At 44.0% G+C, this 25,020-nt stretch overlaps 1 protein-coding gene across 4 annotated transcripts in view; it reads right to left on the bottom strand.

Annotated features, from left to right (window-relative positions):
* TNNT1 (troponin T1, slow skeletal type) overlaps positions 1–25,020 on the bottom strand; it is a 197,691-nt gene that overhangs the window by 133,036 nt on the left and 39,635 nt on the right. The window contains exon 1 of one of the 4 annotated variants that reach the window (XM_063942832.1): positions 4,638–4,719. The exons of the other annotated variants lie outside the window; for them this stretch is intronic. Coding sequence (XP_063798902.1) covers positions 4,638–4,680 — 43 coding nt within the window. The 5' untranslated portion in view covers positions 4,681–4,719. Of the gene's footprint in view, positions 1–4,637; positions 4,720–25,020 lie in introns of those variants that run through there. 4 annotated transcript variants of the gene reach the window in all.

Genomic DNA, 25,020 nt, shown 5'->3' with positions numbered 1-25,020 from the left:
GCTGTATAAATCCAGTGGTACTGGCATATAAATCCAGTCCAGTGATACTGCCGTATATGTCCAGTGGTACTGCCGTATATGTCCAGTGGTACTGCCGTGTAAATTCAGTCCAGTAATACTGCTGTATAAATCCAGTGGTATTGCCATATAATTCCAGTGATACTGCCGTATATGTCCAGTGATACTGCCGTATATGTCCAGTGGTACTGCCGTATATGTTCAGTGGTACTGCCATATAATTCCAGTGATACTGCCGTATATATCCAGTGGCACTGCTGTATAAATCCAGTGGTACTGGCATATAAATCCAGTCCAGTGATACTGCCGTATATGTCCAGTGTTACTGCCGTATATGTCCAGTGGTACTGCCATATAATTCCAGTGATACTGCCTTATATGTCCAGTGGTACTGCCGTATAAATCCAGTCGTACCGGCGTATAAATCCAGTCCAGTGATACTGCCATATATGTCCAGTGATACTGCCGTATATGTCCAGTGGTATTGCCGTATAAATCCAGTCCAGTGATACTGCCGTATAAGTCCAGTGGTATTGCCATATAATTCTAGTGATACTGCCGTATATGTCCAGTGATACTGCTGTATATGTCCAGTGGTCCTGCCGTATATGTCCAGTGGTACTGGCATATAATTCCAGGGATACTGTCATATAATTCCAGTTATACTGGCGTATAAGTCCAGTGATACTGCCGTATAAATCCATTCCAGTGGTACTGCCATATAAATCCAGTGGTACTGCTGTATGTCCAGTGGTTCTGCCGTATTATTCCAGTGATACTGACATATATATGTCCAGTGGCACTGCCGTATAAATCCAGTCCAGTGATACTGCCATATATGTCCAGTGGTACTGCCATATAAATCCAGTGGTTCTGGCGTATAAATCCAGTCCAGTGGTGCTGCCATATAAGTTCAGTGGTGCTGTCCTGTGCTGTATATTATTTACTCCAAATAAAGCGGTTATTAATATTTAAACCAAATAATTTTGACAGGGTTTGCCCTGTGTAGTGTAGAAGTACGCTCTCCTTTGCTGCATTTTGTTATATATCTCCAGAAAAATAATGGAGAACAAAAATTTGGAGGATAAAATAGTGAAATTTCAAGAACCACTTCCTCCTACTGCTGCTGCTGCTGTCGCTGCTGTTGTTGCTGCTGGGAGTTCTATCGTTATCCCAGAGGGGAAGTCGGAAGACCACTTGTACTACTTCAACTAAGCAAATGACTGTCCAACAGTCCTTTGCGAGGAAGATGAAATATGACAACAGTCATCTTGTTGCAAAGCGGATAACTGAGGCCTTGTCAGCTATGTTGGTGTTAGACGTGCATCCGGTATCCGCCATTAGTGCAGTAGAACTGCACTGCCACTCCTAGATGGGCCAGGTGTTTGTGCCGCACACTTGTCGCTTAGCTTAGTCATACAGCCACCTCGGTGCAACCTTTTGGCCTAAAAACAATATTGTGAGGTGTGAGGTGTTCAGATTAGACTGGAAATGAGTGGAAATGAATGTTATTGAGGTTAATAATACTGTAGGATCAAAATTACCCCCAAATTCTGTGATTTTAGCTGTTTTTATGTTATTTTCAAAATCATTCAGAACCAAAACCAAAACACGAAAGGGTGTTTTTGGCAAAACCAATACAGATCCAAATCACGAGCATGCAGAGGATAACTTATTGCTGGTCTGGGCAGCAGTGAGCCCCTTAGTCCTCAGGGGCCCAAATGCAAAGCACCTGCTGCACCAATTATAGTTACGCCTCTGGCTTTAAGTGTATCCATGCTTAAGCACAGGTGACTTAATTAGTGCCTGTCAGTTGGATTATACTATCTGTGCACAAGAATATAAGCTATCCTTAGACTCTTAGGGTGTCTTGAGGATCGAGTTTGGGAAACCCTGGTATAGTGCTTAATGTTCCATTGAAGGTCATATTACTAAATTCTTTGACTAGCAACAAAACAGACTGATTCAGAAATTGTGTGTGTGTGTGTTCACTGATATAAATGTGCATGTTACCTAAAGGATAAAAAAAAAGGGGCAGACTAGATGGGCCAAGTGGTTCTTATCTGCCGTCAAATTCTCTGTTTCTGTGTTTCTATGTTACATGCTCTTACAGAGTCTTACAGCACTGGTCCTCACTGTCCTCCTTTATGCTGGCTTTGCTCCTTCCTCTCTGGCCGCCATCTTGCTCTGTTCTATAGGAGCAAGTGCATGGCTTCTCTGCTGGTTTATACTTGCTGTCATTAGACTATCAGGCTGGTGCCAGATTCATATGATCCCTTTGATTGCTGGCATTCAGTATCTTTGGGAGAGTATTAGGCTTCACACACTAATCTCCAGCTATCCTTACATTCCTCCTTTACTGTCTAATAGTTGATCCTGAATACTGACCTGGCCTTTTTGACTACTCTCTCCCTCCTCACCCTTGGCATAGCATTTGTAATTTCTGTCCGTGGCTAGTCCTGAAAATTATCCAGTCTGTTAGACTCCGCACCCATTGGTGTATTTATAATGGATACAGGGTGTGTAGTGCACATGGGCCCCTGGATCCAGAGGGCCCACACCGTGCCAACACACTCACTGAATTTTGCCTAACTAATAATCCCCCATTACAGCTCATTTATGAGGCATAAGTAGGTGGAGATGCCTTCAAAACGTGTAGACTCTGCATCTTCTATACTGGCATATGCTTGGATCCGGGTCATGAGAAGGGTGAAACCATGTAAGATATACTCCAATCCACAGTTCAACTCTGCAACAGACCCAAATTGTTGATAGATATTATTTTAAAATGTTTTACAGCCATGCAGGAGTGATTACAAATGCGGTAAGCTTAGCTGAAGCGTCAGGTTGTGGTCTTCCAGAGAAATTAGCTTTAACTCTGGTGACCTGGATGAAAAACTCATTACAGAAATAAATTTGTATTTCTTGTGTTTTTGTTTAAGATTTTTCTAATAAATTCTACACCCACAAGGGAAAGGAAAACAGAATGTTACATAATCCTGATTATGTTTTCAAAAAGAGTTGTATCTCTCTGTGCCAAAATCAGTGGTAAGTTAAGCAAATCTGTATTTGTGTGTGATCATCTCAGTTCACTAGATAATGGCACACCCATCATTGGGAAGATAAGAGCGGAGGCGTTAAACACTGAACTATTACTCAAAGTTTTTCTATACATACTGTAGCTGACAGCATATGATTCATGTTCTGACAACCATATAAAAACTGCAGACAGGATATACATTCAACGCTCAGCAAACATTATCATTTTCTCCAGCATCGCCTATAACAAAAGTATGGAAGGAAACAGAACTATAAATGCTCCCATTTTAAAGATAATATTCTGTATGTAAATAATATATAATGTTAGGTGCCCATGTTCTGATCAGCTCTTGGTGCACTTGTAACAACTCCCATAACCCTTAGGGGAGGGTAAACACATTCAACATAGAAGGAAAAACAGATGGTTCTGTATTCTGGCAAGCAAACCTTGATGCCACTGGCACTGTCAGGAAGGCTGCCAATTCTTCTGCTGACGGACTGTTGTGGTGGATAAATTGTAAAGGGACGCTTCTGCAGAGACAAAGAGAGTCCTCGATAGCTGATGTGGTCCACAGATGCTCTCCTACTCGAGATGACCATCAGAAACTGATGGTTGGTAAACATCAATGTTTCTGATTCAATGGAAAAGGGGTTTCCATTTGATGCTAGGATTGCGATTGTATGCTTATTCAGATGGCTCATCCGATGGTCCATTACATCCATTGATCTGTGGCCACTGGAAGAGGTGTGCCTAGCAGAGCTCCTTTGCGCATGCACAAATTTCCAGGTTACATGGTATATGCTCACTAAATATTAATGGGTAAACTATGGAATGGCTACCTTACAATGGCTACATGCAAATGCAAGACACACTATAATGGTGGTAATGCCTCTACTACTTAATGTCCAGTTGTGATGGCCATCCCTATCTTCTAATTTCTGCCAAGGCAGATGTTTTTAATCATAATGGTAACATATAGGCCCTCATTCATGTGTGGTAGCTAGGTCAAGCTTGTGCGCGAACGGGTCCTGTTATGTCACAAGCAACCAGGCATCAGACTGTAGTAATCAATTAACCATTTAGGGGATGAGGAGGGGGCGGTGATGGCCTCTGTTTAGGGGGAGGGAAGAGGTCAGGCATCTCTATCCTTGGACGTAGATTTCCTGGCCTCTGCGACTGGTAGCTTACATGGCATCATGGGTGCTGTAAGCTGCCTGATGGTGGGTGCCTGATCCAATGTTGTGTCTTTTAGATGCAGCTCGGATCATTACTGTAGCAGGAGATGTCTGCTTGCAATAGACACCTCCTGCTACATCACCATACAGTGCTATTACTTCTGGTTCCAAGGAAGCAGCAGTGATAGCACATCCTACCATACCTAAACACCCTCATAGTCCTTCAACAACACACTGCCAGAAAGAATCAAGGACAGCTTGCCCTGACCATGTCAAATTTGAAGTTTATGTTAAATTTAATTAAACATGATTTTTCCGTTTTGAATATGATGTTAGTAATAGCTTAGATCAGGACAGCTATAGCGTTCAAGTACATTACATTGTAAATTCTACACTTGTATTACCTTCTCCAGCCTCTTCTTCAGTGTCCTCTGTAAAGCATAGCATGTAACAGCAGCATCAGCAGCAAAGCAGCAGAAGGTAGCCAAGCACAGGAAGAGGGAAGAGGTTACAGATTAGCACACAATACCTGCCAGAAGATTTTCCATCATTAAAGCTACATACATTCGGAGAGATCTGTTAGTTTTTTTTTGTGGAGTTCATCAATTTACCTAGTTTGTGCCCAATTAAGCCACACATGTGGTAGACCAAATGACACAGCTAGTATTATTATTAGGTGATCAGGCTGAATGACGTTATATGCTGGTGACACATATGTTTATTGTGCTAATCTGATCACTTTATTTTGCAGCATATCTGATTAGAATCCAGTTCATCCACATGGAATTGTTGGTCCCATTTGCTAGTCATGTTTGCCTCACATATGTAAAAATGTCTGGGGGCGATTTAGCAGAGTTTCAAAAAGGGATGATTATCGGCTTTCGGGATGGATCACAGTATTTCTGAAACAGCGCAGTTTGTAAACAGTTTGCATGCTGATGTGGTGAAGGTGTATCGTGATTGGACAAATGGCACCATTGAGAATAACCAACGTGGAAACTGCAAAGCACCACGTGCCATTAACGTGAGAGTTGAACGTTGGCTATGAAGGTGCGTGAAGGCCGACTAATAATGTGACTTGACTGTGTATGTTTGATACAGCCTATACTATAGAGCATCTATAGAATTTTAATTATCTACCAGTAAATCCTTTTCTCGTAGTCCGTAGACGATACTGGGAACCATTTAGTACGATGGGGTATAGACGGGTCCACTAGGAGCCATGGGCACTTTAAGAATTTGATAGTGTGCGCTGGCTCCTCCCTCTATGCCCCTCCTACCAGACTCAGTCTAGGAAACTGTGCCCAAGGAGACGGACATACTTTGAGAGAAGGATATAAAAGGATAGTAGTGAGATTCCAAACCAGCACACACAAACAGAGGAAAGCCATGATAACCAAACTTGAAAACAGGAACAGCAACAGCTGAACCAACAATACTTAACCCAAGTAACAGTGCAGAAAGAATGAAGCACCGTGCGGGTGCCCAGTATCCACTATGGACCACGAGAAAAGGATTTACCGATAGGTAATTCAAATCCTATTTTCTTTTACGTCCTAGAGGATACTGGGAATCCATTTAGTACCATGGGGAAGTACCAAAGCTCCCAAACCAGGTGGTAGAGTGCTGAGGGTCCTACAGAACTGATTGACCAAACTGAAGATCCCCAGAGGCCACAGTATCGAACTTGTAAAACTTAGCAAACGTGTTCGAACCTGACCAAGTAGCTGTTCAGCAAAGCTGTAAAGCCGAGACACCTCGGGCAGCCGCCCAAGAAGAACCCACCGACCTCTTAGAGTGGGCCTGTACAGATTTTGGAAACGGCAATCCTGCCCTGGAATAAGCATGCTGGACAGTGAGCCTGATCCAGCGCACAATTGACTGCTTTGAAGCAGGACACCCAATCTTATTGGGATCATAAAGCACAAACAGCGAGTCCGATTTTCTGTGACGAGCTGTTCGTTTTACATACACCTTCAAAGCCCTTACAATGTCCAAAGACTTTGTAGTAGCAGAGGTCTCGGTAACCAGCGGAACTACAATAGGTTGATTGATGTGAAACGCAGACACCACTTTAGGAGGAAATTGCTGAAGAGTTCTGAGTGCAGCTCTGTCCTCATAGAAAATTAAGTAGGGGCTCTTGTGAGACAACACCCCCAGTTCCGACACACGTCTTGCCAAGGCCAACAGTGTGACGGTCTTCCACGTGAGATATTTTACGTCTGTCAAAGTCAGAAAAATATCTCTATGCACACTACCATATTTGCACCTCACACAGGTCCGTGCTGCGCATGCGTACGCTCTCCCGTACGTGCGCATACTCACAGTCGCGGGCACCCGCAGGCGCACGGTATGCGTATTTATGGTAGAGTTTATGTGATCGTAGCGTGCGACTCAATCATTACATATTTTCACTATATAATGTATTTTGTAGATCATGGTCCCTTTGATAGATTCTGAAAGTTTAGTTAACATAGCATGTTCCTGAACAGAGAGATCCCTCTTTGTATTGTACGAAGGGTCTAACAGGGGTCATACAGTGGTGTTTGGTACCCATCGGAAGAGTATTTAAATAGCAATATTCCGGTGTTGGTTTGGAGCGGATTAATCGCTCGTGCGAATAGTTATGGACATAAGAAGTTTATGTCCATTTACTATTATTTGTTCTTATTTAGTCATGCGGCGGGAAACCCAGTATCCCACCCACCTGAACAGTTGGAAGCAGTCACAGCCCACCTGTATGAATCAACCTATGACCTTTTGTTATAATGCGAAGCCGAATTCCTGTGTCCAATGAACAATGAGATTGTAGGGACCATTGAATTGTATTGTGTGTGGGGCATAAATAGGCAGGCCGACCATATCCAGTTCACTCTCTTCAACGGTTCTCATTGCTGATAATCGGGAGCTGGATATCGAGGCGCATGCGATCGTTTCCTTTGTGCGTAAGTGTTTCTCCGCGACTATATTGATCTTCTTGTTATTGTGGGCCAATTTCTCTCTCTCTCTCTCTCTTCTCCTCTTTCTCTCTTATTTTCCCTTAAATAGTAATTGTATTGTATTTCCTGTGTAGTTATCTGGTTAGGTAGTCTATGTTATATTGTAGTGTATGATTTGTATTTGTATTAATTCTTTTGCAAGTATATCATTCATAATATATATATATTAGGCGTTGGACCCTGAGCACGGTATCTGTGTATTTCTTATAGTGTTAAGTATTCACAGAGCGTCGGTGACGCTAGAACAGCTTTAAAGGTAATAAGGTTATACTGTGTTGCATTTACACTCTATCATTACACTAAGGTTTTACTGCACAATACACTGTTTATAGTTTAGATACAAAGGTTTAACATTGTGAGCGTCAGCGCCGCTGGTGATCTCCTCGTGGTCCCGAGCGTCCGCTACGCTATAGCGAATCATTAAGTTAGTCAGCAGCCAATAGCGTGCCTGCCTGTGATCTCTTGGCCGTGAGCGAACGAGACGCTTGAGCGTCTCGACTACGGCTAAGCGATTGTTACGCAACGAGCGTACCCTTACGGTACTTCATACGTAGATAGCGTACAGTGTTCTTAGACCTCATAAAGGGTATTATATAAGATAAATATTTAGCTTTATCAATTGCGGGCTCGTCCTGTCCTTCACACATCTGCACTAGGTAATTTCAGCAGACATTATCCAGCAGCAAAGGGCGGGAGATCATATTCCTCGTAGTGCTGTTTGGATAAGCGTCTGCTTCTCTTAGTAAAGGGTGCTGAAGGAATCCGGGAACCGGAGGTAAGAACAACACACTAGTGTCTTTTAAAACTGTTTATTTTTCTGTCTTGCGTACACACGCACGCATATCTGCATTTCTTTTCATTCGTGTATTTTCATATATCACTCTCCTGTTTGCCAGTTTTATAGTTGATAAACGTGCTGAGAGATTTGCTGCTATTTTATAGTTTAAAGAGTAAAAAGGTAATATAGTTAAAGTATAGACAAACACAGCTGTGCCTGAGAGACAAGGCGAAGTCAGTGTGGTGCGCGGTAGATGATAAAGGATCATCTATATTGATAAACGTATAAATTGTGTTACGGTGGATCTTTGCTTTGCGTACACGTGTCTCTAACAAAGGACTGAGACTTGCGTACGCAACCCAAGGGCCGACGCACGCAGCGTATATCACGCAACGGAGCGTACGGGTACGCCCACGTAACTCAAATCACAAGTGTTAATTTTTTTTCAACGCGATAAATAGCGCAACGCGGTAAATAACGCAAGGCGATAAATCGCGCAAATCTATTTTAACATTCGAAATTTAAATTAACAGATCCTTCTCCTAATTGGTAACACATCTGGTCTAAAGAAAAATTTCTGCGCAGAAATAGAAATAGAAACAAAAGTGTATATGTGGTGAGTGAGTGTTTGTTTTTACAATTTTTGAGGTTGAACCACAAGAAAAGTCGAGTTCTCGTGAGGTACATGCGTGTAAGTGACGTACATGGTGGCTAGGTAGGCATCCCTGGTTAAAACATACAATTTGAGCATTAGAGTGTAGCAGACCAGGAGGTCATACTGTAACAGACCAGGAGGTCAAAGCAGACCAGCAGGTTTAGGTACAGCAGACAAGGAAGTCCGCTATACAGTCCACAGGCACAACACCAAGAAAGGGTTGGTGCAACACCCATATAGGCCATACAAGCTCTGGCTGAAGGAATTCGCAGCCGTAATTTTCGATTCCACTGGTCGCTCCGTACATAAGATTAATTGCTTATGTGCTGAACGATTGTACCGCACGTAATTGTGTACATTAGTAAACCTGACCGGTACTATTTGTGTATGAAGGTCATAAACGCTATTTGTACATTCTAACGTGATTTGTGTAATTTTTTTTTATTTTAAGGGAGGTTCGCTGCTCACTCAGGAACTATCCAACAACCAATAGTTACTGGAAAGAGTAAGTGTTCTTCGGATCATCCTCGCAGGTTCCAGTAAATAGAGGTTCAGGTCGCAGGGGCCCTGGGTCGAGTACGCCAGCACCATATCGGTGTGATCAGGTCGTATTGGTCGGCGTGGGCGAGTGAGTGGGGTACTCGGTAAACCGCCACCGTCAGCCTATTTTGAACATTTTGGTTTGCGTAAGGGTTGGCTGAATAAAGCAACACCTTCGAACTATGGGGGCCACTTGTTCAGGTAGGGGGCGATCAACCTCGGTTCGGGTTGATTCAGTGAACCGACCAGTCGGGTCGGCAAGGTACGTAATGTGTGAGAAATACGGAAGTCACACAGAAGCTTTATGTGATGAATGGGAGAGAATGACGGTACATGACGGGGAGAAATTCCCAAGAGTAGGTAGCTTCAGCACAGAAGTGTTAACAAATTTAAGGAGAAGGATATGTCTCATTAAATCAGCAAATAGACGAATCAAGCATTATGATTATTTACAGTTGTGGCAACAGGAGGGTGACATACAGAGAGGATTGGCTCAGGCAGCGGGATCTGGCTCGATCAGAAAACTGATAGCCACGGCCCCACCGCCACCATACATATCAGGAGAGAAATTGGTTGCGGAGAATGACGCACTAAGGTGTAACACACAAACACTTAGCAACTGTGTAAATGTTAAAGATAATGTTAACCAATTAACCAATGCAAGTATTAACCCGTGCAAGTTGTACCCTGTTTTGAACTTTCCTCAGGAGTGTGATCAAGAGGACGAATCGGCAACAATTTCAGCGCTCTCTCTAGCAGCCACCATAGCAGAGAACACAGTAGGCACAGCTCCACCCCCGAGATTAGTAACAAAGGCCCCTAGCGGAGGGATAGGTGAGGTCGTATCAACGGGTAAGTACGGCACCATACACTATGCTGAAACTATTTCACCACAGCCTGTAGAATCTACACAGAATGAGGTTGTTAGAGTAAATCCTGTTAAGGTAATAGTAGTTCCAAATGGGAAAACAGACACTTCAGGTGTCACTCCTGTTAGGAACATTGCCATGTACAGCCCATTTTCCCGAATGGAATTAAGGACCATAGTGTCGGAATTCCCTGACCCTAGAAAAGACTTAGTTGCCAGCCAAAAATACATCAGAGACCTAGGTAACACTGTAGAGCCCAACAATAAAGACTGGCAGATATTGCTGAGAGCATGTTTACCCTCCAATGTCGACGCAGCTCAATTTTTAGCTGACTGTGGATTAGATCAGGATGTACCTCTTACAGAAGTGTACAACAAAGACAATGTAAAAAGAATAAGTTTACAGTTAAAGGAGTATTTCCCAGCCGTAGTTAAATGGAACAAAATATTCTCCATTAAACAGAAGGAGTCAGAAACAGCTGCAGAGTATTTTCACAGAGCATTATCAGAAATGGCAAAATACACAGGCATAGAGGACATTAAAACAAACATAAACCATCGAGAAGTAGCAGTATCGGTACTGATGGATGGTTTAAAAGAATCATTAAAGACTAGGGTACAGACCACACAACCATGTTGGCGAGGTCTGTCTGTGGCTACTTTGAGAGAGGCTGCTATTGATCACGATAGGAACATCACCAGACACAGGGAACAACAAGGTGATAAGTTAATGGCAGTAAGTATACAGGCCCTGACCACAAGGCAGCCTTTGTTTATATCACCAAACCCTGTGGGTAAGTCAAATGTGGTTACTTGTTATTCTTGTCATAAACAGGGACACATGGCACGAGATTGTAGAGTGAAGAATTCACGAAACTCATACCAACCCCCTAGACAACGACACGACACACGACATTGGGATCAGGGTCCGCAGAAACGGAGTTATGAGCCACATGCAGGGGAAACAAAAAGATATCCCCCGAACAGAGACTGGCAAGCCTCTGGTAGCTCCCAATTAACTCCATCACAAGTAGTTGCTGCCAGCGGGATTCAGGGAGGTCACCATACCCAATAGGGGTGTGGCCATACCTGTAATCTGCAGCCAGTAAAATTGATTGCAAGTCTTGGACGTGAACCAGAAATTGCAATCAATGTAGCTGGTAAATCATTAAACTTTCTTGTAGACACAGGGGCGGCCAAATCAGTGATAAATTCGACAGTGGGCATGAGAACCACTGGTAAGACAATTCCAGCCATAGGGGTAACGGGAGTAGTCCAGCACTACCCTGTTAGCAAACCAGCCGAGATTACAATAGGGCCTTTACATACCAAGCATTCCTTTTTGCTGGCTGCATCGGCACCGACTAATCTCCTGGGAAGAGACTTACTGTGTAAAATGGGGTGCGTCATTTATTGTACTCCTGAAGGTGTATTCTTGGACATACCTGAGAATCACGCTCAGGAAGTACGAGACATGTTAGACTCCCCATCAAAATTAATGTCACATACCATTATGACAAATAGGACTCCCTCCCAAGTAGAAGAAATGACATCTCAGATACCAGAGTCACTAAAGATGGACAGGACACTGGATTAATGGCAAACGTAGCTCCGGTAGTTGTACAAGTAAAAGATGGTAGGATAGCTCCAAAAATCCCACAGTACCCTCTGAAGCCAGAGGTGGAGTTAGGAGTGTATCCCGTAATAGAGCGCTTGCTACAACAGGGCATTCTGGTAAGAACGTCCAGCACTGCCAATAGTCCCATCTTCCCTGTTAAAAAGAGTGGGGGGAGGGGTTACCGGCTAGTGCAGGATCTAAGGGGGATTAACAAAATAGTTGAGAGTCAGTTCCCCGTAGTGCCAAATCCAGCTGTCATCCTAATGCAAATCCCCCCCACTGCGAAATTTTTCACTGTTATTGACCTCTGCTCCGCTTTCTTTTCGGTACCTCTGCACCCTGACAGTCAATATTTGTTTGCATTTACATACAGAGGAGTCCAATACACATGGACTCGATTACCACAAGGATTCATAGATAGCCCAAGTATATTTTCTCAGGCTTTGCATGATTGTTTACAGTCTTTCCAACCAGTGAGTGGATCAGTATTAATACAGTACGTGGATGATCTACTACTGTGTTCTGATTCATTGGAAGCATCCCTGAAGGATACGAAACAGCTCCTGTTTCATCTTTCAGACACAGGACACAAGGTTTCCAAAGACAAGTTGCAATTATGCCAAACTAAGGTAAAATATTTGGGACACTGTCTAACACAAGGACTGAGACACCTGACCGCTGATAGAATTCAAGCAATTAGAGACATGACTCTGCCACAAACCCAGCAACAGATCAGAACATTTTTAGGAATGTGTGGGTATTGCCGTAACTGGATCCCAGGGTTTTCCATTCTAGCGTTACCCTTGCAGGAGATGGTCTCCTCAAACAAACCTGATCGGATTTCGCATACAGACGAGTCTGAGACAGCATTTGAGAGACTTAAACAGTGCCTAACGCAGGCACCAGCATTGGGTATGCCAGAATATGGGAAACCCTTTGAACTATACGGAACAGAAAGTGCTGGTTGCGCGGCAGGCGTACTAACCCAAAAGCACGGTGATGCCAGCAGGCCAGTAGCATATTACAGCGCTCAGCTAGATACGGTAGCGCGATCCCTCCCCACATGCTTGCGAAGCGTTGCCGCGATAGCATTGCTAGTAACGAAAAGCGAAGACGTCGTGCTAGGTCACAACCTCACAATTCATACACCACATGCAGTGTCAGCCTTGTTAAATTCTGCCCAAACCAGACACGTCTCATCAGCGCGGTTTACAAGATGGGAATTGGCACTAATGGCCCCCGTAAACATCACCATAAGGAGATGCAGTGCATTAAATCCTGCAACATATCTCCCAGGTGTGCCTGGACAGGCACAAAGGGTGGAGGATGAGAGTGGTGGGGAAGGAGAATTTAATACAAAGGAAGACACACATGATTGTATGGAATATTTGACCCAAAATTTTACCGCAAGGCCTGACATCAGTGACAACCCACTGGAAGATGTAGAACTTACGTTCTACACGGACAGTAGTTGTCATAGACAGTCAGACTCGGGAGACTTGTGTACTGGATACGCAGTCGTAGATGACCAAGGCACCATAGAAGCGGAACCGCTAGGCCCACCTCACTCAGCCCAGGTTGCTGAACTGGTCGCCCTAACCAGAGCATGTGAATTGGCTAAGGGCAAATCAGCCAATATCTACACCGATTCTAGATACGCATTCGGGGTAGTCCATGATTTCGGAGCCCTATGGCGCCTCAGAAATTTCATGACGGCAGCTGGTACACCGGTAGCGCATGCAGCTCACATAAAAAGGCTTCTAACAGCGATACAGGAACCCGACAGAGTGGCTGTTATCAAATGTAAAGCACACACATATAGCCAAGACCCAGTATCACTTGGTAACAGCCGAGCAGATGAAGCTGCTAAGTTAGCAGCTGCTACCCCCAGACAGACAGACACCACACAACTGATGGTATTTAATACCATCAACACACAGAAGTTGTGTGAGATGCAAAATTTGTGTTCCACACAGGAAAAGGCAGTCTGGAAGGCAAAAGGATATGGTCAGGAGTCCTCAGGACTCTTGACGGATGGACACGGTAAACCAGTGGCCCCCAGAGCATACCTTCCATGTTTAGCTGAGGCAGCTCACGGGCTGACTCATCTGGGCAAGGAAGGGATGTGCAAGTTGGTAAGAGCATATTGGTGTGCCCCAGGATTTTCATCTCATGCGAGTAAAAGGGCAATGTCATGCCTTACCTGTCTGAGAAAGAACATCGGAAAGGCAATACCTACAGAACCATCTCATATCCCACCTGCCGGCGGCCCTTTCCAGGTAATACAGATTGACTTTATTCAATTACCCCCTTGTCGAAATTTGAAATATGTACTTGTTTGTATAGATGTTTTCTCAAATTGGGTCGAAGCATTTCCAGCGGCCACAAATACCGCTATGTTTACTGCTAAGAAAATTGTGCAGGAATTTGTATGTAGATATGGTATCCCTAGAATTATCGAAAGTGATAGGGGTACCCATTTTACAGGTGATGTCTTCCAAGGAATGTGTAAATTGATGGGAATTGATAGCAAGCTGCACACTCCATACCGTCCACAGGCGAGTGCGAAAGTGGAAAGAGTGAACAGCACTATTAAAAATAAACTGAGTAAAGTGATGGCAGAGACAGGATTGACATGGCCAGAAGCTTTACCCATTGTACTGTACAGCATCAGAACCACTCCCAGGTCCCCTCTTAATCTGTCTCCCTTTGAAATCTTGTTTGGTCGACAACCGCATGTTATGATTAACCCTCAGGATGATTTGAAGTGTAACAATGAAGTGACTGTAAAATACTTGATTAACATGAGTAAACAGTTAAGGAATCAAAATGATAATCTGAAGTTAGTGATTCCTGATTTACCAGATAGTAATTGTCATGACATTGAACCTGGGGATTATGTAATGATACGGAATTTTCTACGCTCAGGTTGCCTTATTGACAGATGGGAAGGACCATACCAGGTCTTATTGACTAGCACTACAGCATTGAAGGTTGCTGAGAGAGAGACTTGGGTTCATTCGTCCCACTGTAAAAAGGTTGCTGATCCAGAGAGGCCCCGTGATAAGGAACAGACGGTAGAGGTTGTATCACTGGAGTGTCTGTTCCAGGAGGATTGAGGCGGCACCTGAGCATTGAAAATCACAAGACCAAAAGCAGTTGTCGATCCCCTGTTCCCTTTTATTGTTTTTCCCCAACTTCCCATCCCCTCTCCCTCAAATTATTTTTCCCCCCTTCTCATTCTTCTCCGTTTCCTCCTACAAGATGGACTTGCCCCAAGAGACTGTGATCCGGAATTTCCTGTTGACCATGATGTTGACCAGAGCAGTCTGTTCCGGCGAGAGTACCATGGAGGTCGAGAGAGGTTCTGGAATGGGTTCTGATGATAAAGATGGAGGCGTAGTTTTCCAAGAACAACTTAACCAACAAGCAAAGGCGAGTATCAGAAAACGATCCGATAGCATTGACCATAGAAGGAATTGTGAAGGATTGTTAGCTGAAGAAAACTGTATCTGTCGGCTCTGTAACAATGTCATTGAGGATGGGTGCATAAAGAAATGCCAATCCAGTTTTAATATCCATATGGACCGGCATCCATTGAGTGACTATCACTCCTTAGTGGGTAGTGTGTTAAATAAAACAGATTGTTGGGTATGCTCTCAAGTACCTCAAGGTCATAGCAAATCAGGGCTTGTACCATTTCCTTTAACGTTAGGGGAGGTACTTGAGTTAAGTGGTGGGAGACCGGTGGACAGGAGGTTTAATATCTCCAGCCCTCCTAGTTTGAAGCTCCACCAATACCATGTGGATAGGTCCCTATTATGTTTTAACATCTCCAATCCCCGAAAGCCGGGAAATTGGGAAGTGTCATGGAGTAATCAAACCATGACCTTTTCGCATAGAGCAGATAGAATGCCTACAGATACAGAGCTTATACGCTACATAGCCAGTAGAGGAAAATCTTTCCGGTATAGGTATACCTTAGGAAATAGGATTACGAGAGTTGGAGAGGTATCACCAGGATACTGTGCACATATCGTACAACCTGATACGTGTACTAAGCAGATGGAAGAATTAGGGTTAGGAGATTTCACATGGAAGGTGTGTAATATGGTTATGTCCTACTCCGTCCCATATGTTCTCCCCGATGATGCATATTTCATATGCGGGAGAAAGGCGTATAAGTGGCTTGCCCCAAACTCTGAAGGATTGTGTTATATTGGAAAAGTACTGCCTGAAGTAATGACTGTATCACATGACAAAATGAAAGACATACACCGTGTTGCCCAAACTCCTTATACTCACACCCATTACGAGCACGTAGTTAAACGGCACCTGATAGAAAGAACAGAGCATCCGGCCTCTGACATGATCCATGAATCCACCGGGATTCAGTTTCTAATCGCGTTAGACATCACTCGCACCGCCAGAGGAGTGTTGAATTATAAATACATATCTGCGCTCGCCAATTTGTTAGATAATATCACTGAAATGTATGATGACACGTTTAGGTATACTGGAAGGGAACTTCAAGCTTATAAAACAGAACTGGTACAGCATAGAATGGTTCTTAATTACCTCACAGCAGTGACAGGCGGATATTGTGTCACACTGGCAACACAATACGGCGTGAAATGTTGCACATATATTACGAATAGCACGGAGGACCCGGTCGAGGTCATAGACCAAAAGATGGACGATATTCTCCAACTGAAGTGGGAATTTCGCAGGAGACACAATCTCACTCTTGCTGCTGTAGGTAATGAGCTGACTGGTTGGGTGTCATGGTTGAACCCGCGAAATTGGTTCTCTGGTTTAGGAGACTGGGCTCAAGGAGTCATAATGGATGTTGGGAAGTTTCTCCTATGTATCTTAGGTGTTATCATAACGATTGGTTTGATATTTAGATGCGGTCAGGCTTTAATGAGGTGCAATCGTCGTACTAGGGTAATGAGTTTAAGGAGTGAGGAAACTGTAATTCCAATGGACTTGATTTATGACCCAAATGTAGAAACAATGATGTGATGAAAATGCGATTTCTACGGTCCGTTTCTTTCACCTGTTTTTCCGTTTCCTCCAAGGTAAAAAGACCCACTTGGACGAGGAATTTGATGAGCCGATATACAGACAACAGAGGGATTAAAGAAGAAGTTTTGACAACCTGATACACAGATTTTTGATGAACTATGCCATGGATCCCCAGTTTCCCTAGAAATTTTAAAATTACGCTAGCCCAACACTTTTGTAAATCTATGGACATTGACAGCTTTTGCTCGCACCTTATGGGCAAAAGCACAAAGAAGACTGCATTCAACAGACACCAAGCAAGACCTCAATCGACGAATGTACATTTACCTGACATAGAATACCACCGCATTTACCGTAATTATGTCTTTTCTTCATTTCTACAACCCTCAGGTAATGACACACATAGTCGATAGGGAATACAGGCACAGATATCAGCAATCACATATCTCCCCCATTCATGTATCATCAACTAAAATGTGCTCCCCCATTTTGTTACAACCAAAGCCGAAAAGAGCTCGGTAAAGTTTGACAGCCCATCCACAGACCCGTACCACGGGATAAGAAGGAATTCAAATGTATACTTCGCAATACCTCGAAGCTTGATGTACCACACGTACGGCACAATGATACATGACCCCCCAAACATGGACTCATACACACATGCTTCTGCTATCTCACTAGGTCATACCCTCTTCACACCTTCTCCTCTCTCCTCCCTTACCCAACCATGGAAATGTATTAACCCCTAACATATATTTTTCTCTTTTTGAAATGTTTTAGAAGGTGGCAGTTATTATTGACTGCCAAAGGGTGGACTGTCAAAGTCAGAAAAATATCTCTATGCACACTACCATATTTGCGCCTCACACAGGTCCGTGCTGCGCATGCGTACGCTCTCCCGTACGTGCGCATACTCACAGTCGCGGGCACCCGCAGGCGCATGGTATGCGTATTTACGGTAGAGTTTATGTGATCGTAGCGTGCGACTCAATCATTACATATTTTCACTATATAATGTATTTTGTAGATCATGGTCCCTTTGATAGATTCTGAAAGTTTAGTTAACATAGCATGTTCCTGAACAGAGAGATCCCTCTTTGTATTGTACGAAGGGTCTAACAGGGGTCATACAGTGGTGTTTGGTACCCATCGGAAGAGTATTTAAATAGCAATATTCCAGTGTTGGTTTGGAGCGGATTAATCGCTCGTGCGAATAGTTATGGACATAAGAAGTTTATGTCCATTTACTATTATTTGTTCTTATTTAGTCATGCGGCGGGAAACCCAGTATCCCACCCACCTGAACAGTTGGAAGCAGTCACAGCCCACCTGTATGAATCAACCTATGACCTTTTGTTATAATGCGAAGCCGAATTCCTGTGTCCAATGAACAATGAGATTGTAGGGACCATTGAATTGTATTGTGTGTGGGGCATAAATAGGCAGGCCGACCATATCCAGTTCACTCTCTTCAACGGTTCTCATTGCTGATAATCGGGAGCTGGATATCGAGGCGCATGCGATCGTTTCCTTTGTGCGTAAGTGTTTCTCCGCGACTATATTGATCTTCTTGTTATTGTGGGCCAATTTCTCTCTCTCTCTCTCTCTCTCTTCTCCTCTTTCTCTCTTATTTTCCCTTAAATAGTAATTGTATTGTATTTCCTGTGTAGTTATCTGGTTAGGTAGTCTATGTTATATTGTAGTGTATGATTTGTATTTGTATTAATTCTTTTGCAAGTATATCATTCATAATATATATATATTAGGCGTTGGACCCTGAGCACGGTATCTGTGTATTTCTTATAGTGTTAAGTATTCACAGAGCGTCGGTGACGCTAGAACAGCTTTAAAGGTAATAAGGTTATACTGTGTTGCATTTACACTCTATCATTAGGTTTTACTGCACAATACACTGTTTATAGTTTAGATACAAAGGTTTAACATTGTGAGCGTCAGCGCCGCTGGTGATCTCCTCGTGGTCCCGAGCGTCCGCTACGCTATAGCGAATCATTAAGTTAGTCAGCAGCCAATAGCGTGCCTGCCTGTGATCTCTTGGCCGTGAGCGAACGTGACGCTTGAGCGTCTCGACTACGGCTAAGCGATTGTTACGCAACGAGCGTACCCTTACGGTACTTCATACGTAGATAGCGTACAGTGTTCTTAGACCTCATAAAGGGTATTATATAAGATAAATATTTAGCTTTATCAATTGCGGGCTCGTCCTGTCCTTCACACATCTGCACTAGGTAATTTCAGCAGACATTATCCAGCAGCAAAGGGCGGGAGATCATATTCCTCGTAGTGCTGTTTGGATAAGCGTCTGCTTCTCTTAGTAAAGGGTGCTGAAGGAATCCGGGAACCGGAGGTAAGAACAACACACTAGTGTCTTTTAAAACTGTTTATTTTTCTGTCTTGCGTACACACGCACGCATATCTGCATTTCTTTTCATTCGTGTATTTTCATATATCACTCTCCTGTTTGCCAGTTTTATAGTTGATAAACGTGCTGAGAGATTTGCTGCTATTTTATAGTTTAAAGAGTAAAAAGGTAATATAGTTAAAGTATAGACAAACACAGCTGTGCCTGAGAGACAAGGCGAAGTCAGTGTGGTGCGCGGTAGATGATAAAGGATCATCTACATTGATTAAAGGATCATCTACATTGATAAACGTATAAATTGTGTTACGGTGGATCTTTGCTTTGCGTACACGTGTCTCTAACAAAGGACTGAGACTTGCGTACGCAACCCAAGGGCCGACGCACGCAGCGTATATCACGCAACGGAGCGTACGGGTACGCCCACGTAACTCAAATCACAAGTGTTAATTTTTTTTCAACGCGATAAATAGCGCAACGCGGTAAATAACGCAAGGCGATAAATCGCGCAAATCTATTTTAACATTCGAAATTTAAATTAACAGATCCTTCTCCTAATTGGTAACACATCTGGTCTAAAGAAAAATTTCTGCGCAGAAATAGAAATAGAAACAAAAGTGTATATGTGGTGAGTGAGTGTTTGTTTTTACAATTTTTGAGGTTGAACCACAAGAAAAGTCGAGTTCTCGTGAGGTACATGCGTGTAAGTGACGTACATGGTGGCTAGGGAGGCATCCCTGGTTAAAACATACAATTTGAGCATTAGAGTGTAGCAGACCAGGAGGTCATACTGTAACAGACCAGGAGGTCATAGCAGACCAGCAGGTTTAGGTACAGCAGACAAGGAAGTCCGCTATACAGTCCACAGGCACAACACCAAGAAAGGGTTGGTGCAACACCCATATAGGCCATACAAGCTCTGGCTGAAGGAATTCGCAGCCGTAATTTTCAATTCCACTGGTCGCTCCGTACATAAGATTAGTTGCTTATGTGCTGAACGATTGTACCGCACGTAATTGTGTACATTAGTAAACCTGACCGGTACTATTTGTGTATGAAGGTCATAAACGCTATTTGTACATTCTAACGTGATTTGTGTAATTTTTTTTTATTTTAAGGGAGGTTCGCTGCTCACTCAGGAACTATCCAACAACCAATAGTTACTGGAAAGAGTAAGTGTTCTTCGGATCACCCTCGCAGGTTCCAGTAAATAGAGGTTCAGGTCGCAGGGGCCCTGGGTCGAGTACGCCAGCACCATATCGGTGTGATCAGGTCGTATTGGTCGGCGTGGGCGAGTGAGTGGGGTACTCGGTAAACCGCCACCGTCAGCCTATTTTGAACATTTTGGTTTGCGTAAGGGTTGGCTGAATAAAGCAACACCTTCGAACTATGGGGGCCACTTGTTCAGGTAGGGGGCGATCAACCTCGGTTCGGGTTGATTCAGTGAACCGACCAGTCAGGTCGGCAAGGTACGTAATGTGTGAGAAATACGGAAGTCACACAGAAGCTTTATGTGATGAATGGGAGAGAATGACGGTACATGACGGGGAGAAATTCCCAAGAGTAGGTAGCTTCAGCACAGAAGTGTTAACGAATTTAAGGAGAAGGATATGTCTCATTAAATCAGCAAATAGACGAATCAAGCATTATGATTATTTACAGTTGTGGCAACAGGAGGGTGACATACAGAGAGGATTGGCTCAGGCGGCGGGATCTGGCTCGATCAGAAAACTGATAGCCACGGCCCCACCGCCACCATACATATCAGGAGAGAAATTGGTTGCGGAGAATGACGCACTAAGGTGTAACACACAAACACTTAGCAACTGTGTAAATGTTAAAGATAATGTTAACCAATTAACCAATGCAAGTATTAACCCGTGCAAGTTGTACCCTGTTTTGAACTTTCCTCAGGAGTGTGATCAAGAGGACGAATCGGCAACAATTTCAGCGCTCTCTCTAGCAGCCACCATAGCAGAGACCACAGTAGGCACAGCTCCACCCCCGAGATTAGTAACAAAGGCCCCTAGCGGAGGGATAGGTGAGGTCGTATCAACGGGTAAGTACGGCACCATACACTATGCTGAAACTATTTCACCACAGCCTGTAGAATCTACACAGAATGAGGTTGTTAGAGTAAATCCTGTTAAGGTAATAGTAGTTCCAAATGGGAAAACAGACACTTCAGGAGTCACTCCTGTTAGGAACATTGCCATGTACAGCCCATTTTCCCGAATGGAATTAAGGACCATAGTGTCGGAATTCCCTGACCCTAGAAAAGACTTAGTTGCCAGCCAAAAATACATCAGAGACCTAGGTAACACTGTAGAGCCCAACAATAAAGACTGGCAGATATTGCTGAGAGCATGTTTACCCTCCAATGTCGACGCAGCTCAATTTTTAGCTGACTGTGGATTAGATCAGGATGTACCTCTTACAGAAGTGTACAACAAAGACAATGTAAAAAGAATAAGTTTACAGTTAAAGGAGTATTTCCCAGCCGTAGTTAAATGGAACAAAATATTCTCCATTAAACAGAAGGAGTCAGAAACAGCTGCAGAGTATTTTCACAGAGCATTATCAGAAATGGCAAAATACACAGGCATAGAGGACATTAAAACAAACATAAACCATCGAGAAGTAGCAGTATCGGTACTGATGGATGGTTTAAAAGAATCATTAAAGACTAGGGTACAGACCACACAACCATGTTGGCGAGGTCTGTCTGTGGCTACTTTGGAGAGGCTGCTATTGATCACGATAGGAACATCACCAGACACAGGGAACAACAAGGTGATAAGTTAATGGCAGTAAGTATACAGGCCCTGACCACAAGGCAGCCTTTGTTTATATCACCAAACCCTGTGGGTAAGTCAAATGTGGTTACTTGTTATTCTTGTCATAAACAGGGACACATGGCACGAGATTGTAGAGTGAAGAATTCACGAAACTCATACCAACCCCCTAGACAACGACACGACACACGACATTGGGATCAGGGTCCGCAGAAACGGAGTTATGAGCCACATGCAGGGGAAACAAAAAGATATCCCCCGAACAGAGACTGGCAAGCCTCTGGTAGCTCCCAATTAACTCCATCACAAGTAGTTGCTGCCAGCGGGATTCAGGGAGGTCACCATACCCAATAGGGGTGTGGCCATACCTGTAATCTGCAGCCAGTAAAATTGATTGCAAGCCTTGGACGTGAACCAGAAATTGCAATCAATGTAGCTGGTAAATCATTAAACTTTCTTGTAGACACAGGGGCGGCCAAATCAGTGATAAATTCGACAGTGGGCATGAGAACCACTGGTAAGACAATTCCAGCCATAGGGGTAACGGGAGTAGTCCAGCACTACCCTGTTAGCAAACCAGCCGAGATTACAATAGGGCCTTTACATACCAAGCATTCCTTTTTGCTGGCTGCATCGGCACCGACTAATCTCCTGGGAAGAGACTTACTGTGTAAAATGGGGTGCGTCATTTATTGTACTCCTGAAGGTGTATTCTTGGACATACCTGAGAATCACGCTCAGGAAGTACGAGACATGTTAGACTCCCCATCAAAATTAATGTCACATACCATTATGACAAATAGGACTCCCTCCCAAGTAGAAGAAATGACATCTCAGATACCAGAGTCACTAAAGATGGACAGGACACTGGATTAATGGCAAACGTAGCTCCGGTAGTTGTACAAGTAAAAGATGGTAGGATAGCTCCAAAAATCCCACAGTACCCTCTGAAGCCAGAGGTGGAGTTAGGAGTGTATCCCGTAATAGAGCGCTTGCTACAACAGGGCATTCTGGTAAGAACGTCCAGCACTGCCAATAGTCCCATCTTCCCTGTTAAAAAGAGTGGGGGGAGGGGTTACCGGCTAGTGCAGGATCTAAGGGGGATTAACAAAATAGTTGAGAGTCAGTTCCCCGTAGTGCCAAATCCAGCTGTCATCCTAATGCAAATCCCCCCCACTGCGAAATTTTTCACTGTTATTGACCTCTGCTCCGCTTTCTTTTCGGTACCTCTGCACCCTGACAGTCAATATTTGTTTGCATTTACATACAGAGGAGTCCAATACACATGGACTCGATTACCACAAGGATTCATAGATAGCCCAAGTATATTTTCTCAGGCTTTGCATGATTGTTTACAGTCTTTCCAACCAGTGAGTGGATCAGTATTAATACAGTACGTGGATGATCTACTACTGTGTTCTGATTCATTGGAAGCATCCCTGAAGGATACGAAACAGCTCCTGTTTCATCTTTCAGACACAGGACACAAGGTTTCCAAAGACAAGTTGCAATTATGCCAAACTAAGGTAAAATATTTGGGACACTGTCTAACACAAGGACTGAGACACCTGACCGCTGATAGAATTCAAGCAATTAGAGACATGACTCTGCCACAAACCCAGCAACAGATCAGAACATTTTTAGGAATGTGTGGGTATTGCCGTAACTGGATCCCAGGGTTTTCCATTCTAGCGTTACCCTTGCAGGAGATGGTCTCCTCAAACAAACCTGATCGGATTTCGCATACAGACGAGTCTGAGACAGCATTTGAGAGACTTAAACAGTGCCTAACGCAGGCACCAGCATTGGGTATGCCAGAATATGGGAAACCCTTTGAACTATACGGAACAGAAAGTGCTGGTTGCGCGGCAGGCGTACTAACCCAAAAGCACGGTGATGCCAGCAGGCCAGTAGCATATTACAGCGCTCAGCTAGATACGGTAGCGCGATCCCTCCCCACATGCTTGCGAAGCGTTGCCGCGATAGCATTGCTAGTAACGAAAAGCGAAGACGTCGTGCTAGGTCACAACCTCACAATTCATACACCACATGCAGTGTCAGCCTTGTTAAATTCTGCCCAAACCAGACACGTCTCATCAGCGCGGTTTACAAGATGGGAATTGGCACTAATGGCCCCCGTAAACATCACCATAAGGAGATGCAGTGCATTAAATCCTGCAACATATCTCCCAGGTGTGCCTGGACAGGCACAAAGGGTGGAGGATGAGAGTGGTGGGGAAGGAGAATTTAATACAAAGGAAGACACACATGATTGTATGGAATATTTGACCCAAAATTTTACCGCAAGGCCTGACATCAGTGACAACCCACTGGAAGATGTAGAACTTACGTTCTACACGGACGGTAGTTGTCATAGACAGTCAGACTCGGGAGACTTGTGTACTGGATACGCAGTCGTAGATGACCAAGGCACCATAGAAGCGGAACCGCTAGGCCCACCTCACTCAGCCCAGGTTGCTGAACTGGTCGCCCTAACCAGAGCATGTGAATTGGCTAAGGGCAAATCAGCCAATATCTACACCGATTCTAGATACGCATTCGGGGTAGTCCATGATTTCGGAGCCCTATGGCGCCTCAGAAATTTCATGACGGCAGCTGGTACACCGGTAGCGCATGCAGCTCACATAAAAAGGCTTCTAACAGCGATACAGGAACCCGACAGAGTGGCTGTTATCAAATGTAAAGCACACACATATAGCCAAGACCCAGTATCACTTGGTAACAGCCGAGCAGATGAAGCTGCTAAGTTAGCAGCTGCTACCCCCAGACAGACAGACACCACACAACTGATGGTATTTAATACCATCAACACACAGAAGTTGTGTGAGATGCAAAATTTGTGTTCCACACAGGAAAAGGCAGTCTGGAAGGCAAAAGGATATGGTCAGGAGTCCTCAGGACTCTTGACGGATGGACACGGTAAACCAGTGGCCCCCAGAGCATACCTTCCATGTTTAGCTGAGGCAGCTCACGGGCTGACTCATCTGGGCAAGGAAGGGATGTGCAAGTTGGTAAGAGCATATTGGTGTGCCCCAGGATTTTCAGCTCATGCGAGTAAAAGGGCAATGTCATGCCTTACCTGTCTGAGAAAGAACATCGGAAAGGCAA

Source organism: Pseudophryne corroboree, chromosome 10, assembly GCF_028390025.1.
Source record: "Pseudophryne corroboree isolate aPseCor3 chromosome 10, aPseCor3.hap2, whole genome shotgun sequence".
Classification (NCBI taxonomy): Eukaryota; Metazoa; Chordata; class Amphibia; order Anura; family Myobatrachidae; genus Pseudophryne; species Pseudophryne corroboree.
Note: the sequence above shows the minus strand (reverse complement) of the source record. Positions and strands in the feature narration are given on the sequence as shown.